Source organism: Gossypium hirsutum, chromosome A05 (assembly GCF_007990345.1).
Source record: "Gossypium hirsutum isolate 1008001.06 chromosome A05, Gossypium_hirsutum_v2.1, whole genome shotgun sequence".
NCBI lineage: Eukaryota > Viridiplantae > Streptophyta > Magnoliopsida > Malvales > Malvaceae > Gossypium > Gossypium hirsutum.
The window spans coordinates 41,940,951-41,953,047 of NC_053428.1; the positions used below are offsets into that span (position 1 = coordinate 41,940,951).

General features: G+C 35.4%; 1 protein-coding gene across 1 annotated transcript; it reads left to right on the plus strand.

Annotated features, from left to right (window-relative positions):
• Nucleotides 1-651: 651 nt before the first annotated feature.
• LOC107961031 (uncharacterized) lies at nt 652-1,218 on the plus strand. The gene is made up of 2 exons (XM_016897277.1): nt 652-1,041; nt 1,135-1,218. The coding sequence occupies exons 1-2, from the start codon at nt 652-654 to the stop codon at nt 1,216-1,218; spliced, it is 474 nt and encodes a 157-aa protein (XP_016752766.1).
• The last annotated feature ends 10,879 nt before the right edge of the window (nt 1,219-12,097 follow it).

Consider the following 12,097-nt stretch of genomic DNA (forward strand, 5'->3'; position numbering starts at 1 on the left):
ATTCCAATAGTAATAAGATGTATCAGGATCTTCGTGAGTTGTATTGGTGGATGGGTTTGAAGTGCGAGGTTACAGATTTTGTTGCTTAATGTTTGACGTGCTAGCAAGTTAAGGCTGAGCACCAGCTGCCCTCGGGTTTGTTGCAGCCAGTTAAAATTCCCTTATGGAAATGGGAACAAGTGACAATAGGCTTCGTTAGTGGGTTGCCCTTGACACCCACTAAGAAGGATTCTGTTTGGGTTATCGTGGATTGACTGACCAAGTCTACTCACTTTATTCCGGTTCGAACGAACTATTCTCTGCAAAAGTTAGTAAAGTTCTACATTTCTGAGATTGTAAGACTGCATGGGGTTCCTGTCTCGATTATTTATAATAGAGATCCTCGTTTCACTTACCAGTTCTGGAAGTAATTGCATGAGGCTTTGAGTTCGAGATTGGACTTTAGTACTGTGTTCCATCATCAGACCGATGGTCAATCTGAGAGGTGAGTCAGATATTGGAGGACATGCTTCGAAGTTGCGTGATTGATTTCTATGGTAGTTGGGAGGATTATCTATGTCTAGCTGAGTTCACTTATGATAACAGTTTCCAGGCTAGCATACCGATGGCACCTTACGAGGCTTCATATGATCGTAAGTGTCGTACTCCAGTATGATTGAGTTGGGTGAACATCGAATTTTGGGTCCTAAGTTGGTTTGTGAGACTGATGATAAGGTTAGATTGATTCGAGATCGTCCAAAAGCGGCTTCTGATAGACAAAAATCTTATGCAAGTCTGGAGAGGCATGATATCGAGTACTCTGTAGGGGACTTTGTGTTTCTTAAAGTTTCTCCAAGGAAGAAAGTTGTGAGATTTGGTCGCAAGGGCAAGTTAAGCCCCAGGTTTATAGGGCCGTATCAAATTTTGAAGCGTGTGGGACTGGTTGCTTATCAGTTGGAGCTACCTCTAGAGTTGGACCTTATCCATGATGTCTTTTACGTCTTGATTTTAAGGCGGTATTGGTCTGATCCTTCTCATGTTGTTTCTGTTGAGGAGATCGAGGTTAGGCTGGATTTGACTTTTGAGGAGGAACCGGTTCAGATTCTGGATCGAGATGTTAAGGTTCTGATAAGGAAATGCATTCTTTTGGTAAAGGTTCTATGGTGGAATTATGGTACTGAGGAGGGTACATGGGAACCTGAGGACTCGATGTGTCAACAGTATCATTATCTGTTCTGATCAGGTAAATTTCGAGGTCAAAATTTCTTTTAAGGAGTAGAGTTGTAACACCCCAATTAATTTATTTTTGATTTTGAAAAATTTGTCACATATATGTATCTACTTCAGCGGTAAAGTGTTTTGGGTGTGTGTGTGAGGTCTTGGGTTCAAGTCTCACCTTTGGCAAATTTGTGATTTTTGGAATCAAGCCTTATCTTTGTTCAGTGGGCTTATATTTAATTTTTTGTAAACCCATATTAGAATAAGCCTGCTAGTTCGAGTGGTAAGGGAACTAGTGTGTTGGAGGTCCTATGCTCGAATCCCTACGTGAGCATGGGTATTATTTTTGCTCATTTTTCTGATAGAGTTTCGGTAGAGTTGAATATCTGAAGTGGTTATGAGTTAGAGGGTTAGTGGGAGGAAAAGTAGGGAAGTTATTAGATTTCTGATTCTGTCTAGTTTTTTGAAATCTTTTTCCCAAATATTTGTTCCTGACGTTTTCCTCTTTTTCCCCTACCTTCCACTTTTGTTTTCTCTTTTTTATTCTTCGGGTTTCTATTATTCTCTTATTCAACTATCATTGCTTCGATTTTTGGATTCGTTAATCGGCTTGGTAAGTAGTTAGGTGATTGTTAACGATTGGTTTTTCCTTGAACTGTAGGCAATCTTAATGATAGTCGATAACTAGTAGTAATCGATGAATTCTATGGTGTAGAAGAAGGTTGTGAGGTAGGAAATCGCTGATTCAATGACTTGATTTGAGGTGGTGGTCATTTTTTTAAGTGGTAAGTCGATTTTGCATAATTGGATGATTCGTGTTAGGCTCGTTTTTGGTTACTAAAAGGTGTTGGGTATTCTATTTTAGGTACTGGTGGTCTCGGGAGTGATTTTGCGGCATAAACGAATAAGGTGTGTTTCCAAAACGCGAAAAATTATGTTTTGGTGAAAGCCGAAAATGGCTACTGTCGACGCCACACAGGCGTGTGGCCGACCGTGTGGATGGCCACGCGGTCGACGAAGGCATAGCCGTGCACAACACAAGTGCGTGTGGCCATCTGGGCCACACGAGCTAGGCCAAGTTCGGCGTATGGGTTTTGGGCCAGGCCATGTGGGTCACACGGGTCAGGGATAATCTGGGCATGTGGGCCCATATAGGCAAACCATACGGGCATGTAGGCCCATTTTTTGAAGTTTTCCCTAGAGTCACATAGGTCGCTCGATCGACTGTGGACCTACTGTAGGGTTGATAAGGGTTAACCAAACCTTCAAACTGTGGATCTGATAGTCTAATATTCTGTTCTGGGTATGATAGTGCTATGCATTTCTGATTACTCTCTTATCTATATATAAACATGTTTAATCTATTATTTATGTATTTGTTATTGGGGTGGGATTATATGTATGGAGGAAGTATTCTGTTCGGTGTTAAGCATCAATATTCTGGCTGCATATATTCTGATATGTGTCTTAAGGGCACAATGTGGTGTGTAGGGATGGGTGGGTGTTTTAAACCCCACACGGTGTGATGGGATGGTCGGAGATGCTGTGTAGACGATGGGGGCAGGATTTATGCATATCTGTATCTGTAATCTGGATCTGGGTCTGATTTTGAATCTGGAACTGTATCTCTTTCTGACTGTGTATATAATTCTATATGCTTAATTCTGCTGGGTTACATATTGAATTTTTGTAAACTCACCTTTGTTGTCTATTTTGTCAGGTAATCCATAGACTTAGGGTATCTGTGCCATAGAGCCTCTCGGTGACCACGAGTTCATAAATTGGCTATGTTTATGGTTTTATTTTTAAAGATTATCTCTAGATTTTGGTAACAATCCGACTCTCTGGACTTTTTGGCTGGTTTTCTTTTGGATTTGTATTTTCATTTTAGTACTTACTTTGTGATTGATATTTAAAAACTATGATTTTTACTAAAACAAAGGTTTTTCTAAGAACATGAGCTAATTTCTTTTCATAAACTTCCCCTATTAAATACGATTTAAGACTATGTAATTAATTGAATAAACGTTTTGACAATGGATAAAGGCAAATAGTAGTTTTAAAAACTGAAATGGTTTTAACATGTAGAGTTCGACATCAAACCCCATTCTTTGTGACATCTCCAGATTTGGCCTCTAGGCCAGGTTTGGGGTGTTACAATGTTATAGGATGTTCAACCTTTCTCCCAATTGACATGCAGTAATCATTGAAAACTTGGGATGTAAACTCACCAACATTAGCAAGATGAACTGTTTTAGTTGCATAATCTAAAATTGATAATTTAAACAAGCAATCTCGCAAATGACAGGTTGTGAGTTGATTATTTTGTAGATGCATCTTCCAAAATCATATAATATCAAAATCATCTATATGGTGGATGAATGGGCCCATATTCATTTAAAAAATGCAAGACATTAAATCTCAACTTTAGCTAGTGAGTTTCTAAGAACAACTTTTTATTGAGAACAAACAACAAATGTGAATTCTTTAAATTAAAGAATCTTCTAGTTCTTTAATGGATTGCCATATGAATTCTCAATTAATTTTCGCATCATATACTAGCCAGGATGGTCTAACTGGTTACATCAAGTAGTAAACACATTTGTATTAGTAAACTTCTTGTTTACTTTAACATGTGTTTCAATTGTACTAAATTGTAACAAATTGATAATTTTATTATCATTCCTTTTAATTTATATCCATATACAAGTACTATTGTGACATTTACTACTAGTCTAAATCAATGTGAAGCCTATAATGCCACTAAGTCAATAAATATAATTTCCAAATAATTATATGCAGTATTTGCTTCAGGGAATATGCCAAAATCTTCAATTGCCTAAAAATCTATTAATAGAAAACATTGAAAGTGGATTTTATTTTCCAGATGTACAACATGTACATAACTAATAACTTTTCATACATAAGTTCATAAGTTTTCTCTCTTGCAAGTTCTTATCAGTAATATTTTACCACGAAATTTTAATTGAGAACTTATTCTGAATAATGTAGAGTTATACTCAATTTTTTTAAAAAAAAACTTACAACTTTAGGTGCATCCAACCATAATAAGCTTTAGATAGAATTATCATATTCTATTGCTCATAAGTATATATTTCATAGTTAAATATTTTGTTTTTAACCCTTTAATAGGGATAATGACAAAAGAATATCACAAAGATTATAAAATAAATATAAATTAATAATTCAATCCCCGTTTTTAGTCATATGAAATATAATATTTTTCTCATTCATAATCTCAATATGAGATTCATTACAAATAACTTTTAAAAGTAATGTATTAACCATCACAAATTTTGTGCTTTTTAGATAGTGATATATTAACTCTCCTAGAGCTTTCAACTAATTTTGTACTATCAAATATTGGAATAATATTTGTTTGTTTCAAACCCAAATAAGATAAATATTTTCTATCTGCAATGATAGAATTCATTACTACGTTTCCATATCATTCCTCCAAGAATATTAACAGAAACAAAATATTTGGGCATATGCCACATGTGAGGCCAATAACCTTTCATATTACATTGATAACATAAGTTATCTTTACCCTTTGAAAAGTTATATTGAGAACTCTCATTGTTCTCTTATTTATAACTATTTCTCACTTTTAGTGGTCCATGAGTATATCTTTTATTTTCATAATCAGCATCGCAAACATGCGTGGATTTTAAATTAGAATCTATTTATTCTTGTTGTCATGATTAGTCTCCAATTATAATAAACATGATATAATAAATAAAATATAGTAAAATATACTTGAAGATCTTTAACATCATCATCGTCATCACCTTGACAAATCTATTCTTTACCCATGCTTGTACAATTACAAATCAAAGATCGGGAATAAGAACCACAATCCATTCTGAGATTGAATCTTTCAACATCCTGAAGATGAAGTTGTAAGGGAGAAAGTTTAAAGTGAAAAGAAATTTTACTTGTGGGATGACTTCGAAAGATTTTGAAAAAATAGAGAATCATCCTGCTGATAACGTGTTATAAAATAAAAAGAGACGGAGAGAATAAAGAATAAAGAAAATATGAAAGCAATAAACAATGTACTTTATTGATCAAATGGATGATTTACAATGCTTCATCATGTCTCAATTTATAGACATAAGAAATATAAAAGAAGTAGATATCTAATTCTAATAACTATTAGAATTTAAAGTATATCAAAACTTTATCTTGATTATGATGGACATCCAATTAATAAGATATTCATTACAAAAATAAATATATATAATTTTATTAATTCTCCTCATAAAGTTAAAAAAAGTATGAATTTATCATAAGTATTTTCTTATGAATTTATCATAATCATTTTCTTATAGCACTAGATGTACTTGACCATAACTAATAATTATCTGAAATTATTAAAACAAATAAACTAGTTCTATGAACATTTCGGTTGAGTATATTAATAACATTTTTTATTTACATGAAAGAACAAACAATTTGGAACAATTTTAATATTATTAAATTAAAAAATTTTAAATATAAAAATCAATCAAATAACATGAAGAATAATAAATTAAAAGTCATTAAAATAACAATAATTTTTAAAACTTCAAATAATGTAGAAAACCATTCGAAATGAATCTTGACATATGATGTCCAGATTCTGAATGAAACTTGACAACCATATGTCTGGCTTCATCTTGGAATTAAAATTTTAAATGATTTTTAATAACTTTATTTGAAATTTTTATAAATTTTGAATAATTTTTTACAAATTAAAAAAATTAAGTCAGAAATGAATCAAGTTTATTTGAACTTGGATAACAATTTATCCAGATTCATTCCGAATATAAAAAATTTAAATATTTTTTTAATTTTTGTTGACCTAGCAATGTAATGATTAAAGATAGAAAAACATTTGCCAAAGGGATTAATTGACACAATTTGGATATTCGAGGGCTTGATTGAGTGTATTTTTCATAGAGGGGCCTAATTGATTTTTTATCCCAAGTTTGAGGTCTTTTTTTACCATATTATTAAATTATGGAAAACCCACAATATAAGTGAGAAAATTTATATAAAAATTGATATAAAAATCGAATGTGGTTTTGGTTGAAATGATAAAGTTGGAATAGTAAAGTTGATAATATTTAAGGTTCAAATATCATGATTTGGTGTATGCATTTTTTTGAAATAAAACTGGATCCTTTATTTAAAGAAAAGCCCTAAAAGAAAGACTACAAATGAGTCCAAACTAAAATAATAGCACACAGCCCAAACAAAAAAGAAAATAGGCCCAAATTCAGTAAAATCCAGAGGAAGCTCTAGAGACTTTTGTTGTCTCAACTATTAAAATTAAATAAGAATGCTCCTGATAGTTAATGCCCTTTTCTTGAGAAGCCACCATACTTATCAACAATGAGATCCACTAGACTTCCATCAGAAAAACAAAAACCTTTCTCATACTAAAACATAATTTTTTTCCATCAGTTCATCTTTCCATTTTCCTATCTGGCTCGCAGGGAACTTGCAGCAGCCGAGTTCAACTCGTCGATTCCACCCCTCTCCAATTTTTTTCAACCTCCTCCGTTGCGAAAAGAGCAACACCTCTCATCAGATAAGTATTCTCCCTTCTCTTTATTCCTTTCAGTGCTAGAATATGAGCAACTTTGTTTACTTCTCTGTGGGTAAAATGGAAAAGACGAGAATCAAAACCAAAACAGAGCTATTTTGAATCTTTTATGTAGATTTCTATCTCAGATCTATCCTTCACTTGTCATTCTAGATTTCGTATCACTGATCAAGCATCATCTTCAATTTCTACCACTGATAGACTTAGATCTAACCCTTGTTGGATCGTTTAGTGGCACGCCACCATTTAGTAGCAAAAATAGACGATATGTGTGCATGCATGATTATCTTTGACAAATAACCTCTACCTTGTCATTTCTAGCTACTAACCCAGAATACGATTCCTTCCTTTACTTATTAAAAAAAGCATCGAAATTGATTTTTACAGATGACCCGTAACATGGGATTAAGGTTACGAAGCATTACCGTACAAACGAAACATTAAAACATCAATTTCATACATGATTGAAAACATAACTTAAATAATTCATTCGCATACATGTCATCCCTAAATTGAGCCCTCAAGGCCCTAGAAATACATTAGAAATAATTCAGGACTAAATTGGAAATAATTAGAAAGTTCAAGAAAAAGTTAGAAATTTTTTTTGCAGGGATCACATAGCCGTGTGCCTCACATGGCTTAGACACACGCCCATGTCTCAAACTGTGTAACAATCGAAATACGGACACACAGCCATGTCCCAACCCATGTCCTCACCCGTATAACTCTCTGAGTAGGGTCACACGACTGTGTCACACGTTCGTGTGCCAGGCCGTGTGTTTGGCCATGTAACTGCCTAACTTGCATGCAATAAAACCTACAGTGGACACATGGCTATGTCGCCAGGCCATGTGTTACACACAGCTGAGTCACACGCCTGTGTCTCAGGCCGTGTGGACATGAATTTGCCCAAAATCAAGCCATTTCCAATACCAAACCATGCATACACCTAAAGGCATTTTGTGCACATAATCAAGACATCAAAACATTACCAAAACATGCATATAATGACCAATTCAATAGTTCTAAACCAATCAACCAATATGCCATTCAAGGCACCTCAAATGTATACATCAACAACTTACTTAAACATGCATATATTTGATCACATTTCCATCATCAAACATAATTCAACTTTTAACAAATCATGCCAAAAGTATGGCTATTAACACTTCATCAAAAACATACCATTTGAGCCATACCATTCATGTATCAGAAGTACCCAAAATGACATAATTTGGCAATCATCTAAAGGTACTAAATCCAAACAACTTAAACATGATAAATTCATCAATTAACATTCAACTAAGTACCAATACAAGTCCATCTATACATGACATTATAACCTTGGCCAAAACATAAAAAAAATATCGATATTTATGCTAGACAATGTGATAAATCTCCAACGAGCTCCCAAATTGATCGAGCCTCCGATTATCTATAAAACATAGGAAAGAAAGCTACATAAGCATATAATGCTTAGTAAGTTCGTAAAACATGAAACATAACTTACCATTTCATCTAAATAACATCAAGAATAAACATAATGTAATCCAACCACAAGCTTGGCACAAGCCTAAGCATCATCATCAACAATACACAAGTTAGTGCATTATTACATAAGTTACTTGAATTAAACATCAGGTTTCTACAAGAACATAATTCATTTGAATTCATCATTTCCTTTTCATGAATACATGGTATGGTTCATTTGAACACTTACCATTCCTTTCCTTTTCATGCCTATTGAACTATTTAGAATATCATCGAATACTAAGAAAGCTCACACAAAGTGTGTTTAAACATATAACCATAACCTTTCCTTTACATCATTGCTCACACAAGCTGTGAAATGGGCCTGCTCACTCAAGCTGTGGGTCAGAATGTAAGCTACAAAATTCTGCTCACACAAGCTGTGGAGTATCCGTAACAAATGAAGGACCTCAGCCATCAGAAGGACATTCAAGACAAGCACCCAAAACATGAAATTCCTAATGACATGTTATTTGTATCCTAGAAATTCATAAGGTTCAACCGAGACTTATTAATCGTCATAACAAGATCCTAGCCATTGATCTTCTGGTTTAGTTTGTCCTTAAGGCCTTGAAATGCCCTCTTTCATCTCCTTCCTACCATACTTGGTAGACACGAGTACTTTTCTAGGTCTGTAGAGCAGCGAACATTAAGTACTCAAAAAGCCATGTCCTTATCCTGCTCAGCCATATTAGCAGTAAAGAAGGCTATTGACTTTTCAAAATTCACACATTGACCTGAGCAGGATTCATATTCATTAAGAATATTTTTGATGACATTAATCCCTATTTTTGTGACCTCCCCGAAAAGAATGCAATCGTTCGCAAACATGAGATGGGTAATTGGAGGGGAAGCCTTACAAACTTTTGCTCTTGCAATTTTCCCTTCTTGCCTTGCTAACCGCATTAAAGAGGATAAGCCCTCTCCACAAAATAAGAACAAGTAAGGGCTCAAGGGATCATCCTAACGTAGTCCTTTAGATGGCTTAAAATTGGCACCATTCATAACACCCTAAACCTGATCTAGACGTTATGGCCAAGTCCGGAGACGTCACAAAGAATGGGTTTTAAAAACGGAGTTGTTACATTAATTGATCTTAGCCTATTATCTCAAAATCTTTCATAACCAAAATTGAAAATGTTAATTAATTGTTTTCTTTGCCAAAACTTATTTACCGCGGAAGTATAATAAAAATCGATGCCTTTCTGAAACCCGATTTGTATTTTTAGAAAAACTTTATTTGTATAACACTGTCGTTATCATAAAACATTTTATTAAAGCATGCAAGTTAACAAACAATCCAAAACCAAAACCAATGGTTAAAAGTCCATACAGTCCAGAGAGTCCCAGAAATTACAAACTCTCAAGTAATATGAAATTTAATATAAAAACCATAAATTATTAAATTTAAACAATTTACGGTCGAGTGGCCACCACTGAGTCTCCTCCGCACTGTTCCGCCTAAGCCTTTGGACTACCTAGACAGAACAGACAATTGGTGTGAGTTTTCGTAAACTCAGTGTGTAACCCAACAGAATTAAGCATTCAAACATACAGAAATCACATATATAATCAGATACAGATTTGGACTCATATCCATCTCAGATGCAGATAATAGATACATATTTACAAATCAGATAATCAAAATCCTACCCCCATCCTCTACACACCATCTCCAACCATCCCATCACAGCATGTGGGGTTAAAAACACCCACCCAACCTTACACACCATATCATGTCATTATGACACATAATAGATAATATGAAGCCAGGCTTCCAGAATAAAGGCGATGATCGCCATACAGAACACTTCCTCCACATATATAAATCCCACCCAAAACAGATACTGAAAGTAGATACAAAAATAACAGATTAACATGCTCAACTTGCTCATATACAAATTACGGATTAATCATACATGCATAGCATTATCATACTCAGAACAGAATATTAGACTACCAGATTTAAAATTTTTTGGGTTTGTTTGACCTTAACGACCCTACGATAGGCCCTTAGTTGAAAGGAATGGCCCGTACTATCCTGGGGAAAATTTTAGAAATATGGGCCCATATGCCCGTGTGGGCCCACACACTCAAGTGACATGTCTGTGTGGGCCCACATGCCCAACTTGGCCTAGCCCGTGCGGCCCATACGGCCACACTCTAGCCACCACATGGCTGTGTCTAGTGCACGACCATGCCTTCATAGACCACATGACCGTGTCTCACACACGGCCACCCACACGACCGGCCACACGCCCGTGTGGCATCGACAGTGATCATTTTCGACTTTTGTCGAAACTTAATTTTTCGCATTTCGGGTACACACCTGGTATCGATTTGATGCGAAAACTGTCCAAAAGCAAAAAAACACCTAAAATTAACCACAAAACGTCCACAATTACTTTAATTAATGAATCCAACCAAGATGCCTTCTTGACTACAACTCAAAACCACAACAGAAATTTGCACTTAAGTGATCCAAAGACTTACCCTAGACAATCACAACCTCGTAACTCCACTACAACACCGATTGGTCTTGATTTTGCTCAAGCACACCTACCAAAATGGTTACCAAATTAATCAAACCTTGAACCCAAGGCAAAAGTAGAAGAGGAAAGCTCCCCTTAACATAACGATAGCCTTGACCTTCAAAAGTAAACAGTAGAACCGAAAAGCCAAAAACCACGATTAGGAGATGAAATTTTGACAAGAAAGGAGTGTAGAAAATGTCAATAAAGGAGAAAGGAAGAGAGAGAAAAAGAATTAGAATAAACAAAAAATAATGAACAGATATGGCATATCCCTAGATTTTCTCCCACTCCCCCACTAACTCTCAACCGCCTCAGAATTCCAACTCCACAGAAACTCTAACGCATAACCGACCAAAAATATAACATCATTGCTTGTGCAAGGATTTGAACATAAGACCTCCAACACACCAACTCCCTTACCACTCAAACCAACAGGCTCATTCTGATATGTATTTACAAGTAATTTAATATAAGCCCACTCCAAAAAGGTGAGGCTTGGATCAAAATAACAAAATCTGGCAGAAGTGGGACTTGAACCCAAGACCTCATACATACACCCAGAATACTTAACAACTGAAGCAGATACAGAGTTGTGTCAAATTTTACAGACACAAAAATAAATTAATCAGGGCGTTACAAATCTTCCCCCTAAAAGAAATTTCAACCTCAAAATTTACCTAATCAGAACAGATGAGGATACTGCTGACATATCGAGCCTACAGGCTCTCACGTGGCTTCTGCAGTGCCATGATTTCACCACAAAACCTTTACTAACAGAATGAACTTCCTCCTCAAAATCTTAACATCTCGATTCAGAATTTGAACCAGCTCCTCCTCAAAAGTCAAATCCAGTATAACCTCTATCTCCTCAATAGAGACAACGTGAGATGGATCAGACCGGTACCGCCTCAACATTGAAACGTGAAACACATCGTGGATACGGTCTAACTCTGATGGTAGGTCCAACTGATAAGCGACTAGTCCCACACGTTTCAGAATTTGATACGACCCTACCCTCACGACCGAACCTCAGAACTTTCTTCCACGGGAAACCTTAAGAAACAGAAGTCCCCCACAGAGTACTCAATATCATTCCTCTTCAAATCTGCATAAGATTTCTATCTATTAGAAGATGTCTTCAGATGATCCCGAATTAGTCTAACTTTATCTTTAGGCTTAGAAACCAATTCAGGACCCAAAACTCGAAGTTCACCCAATT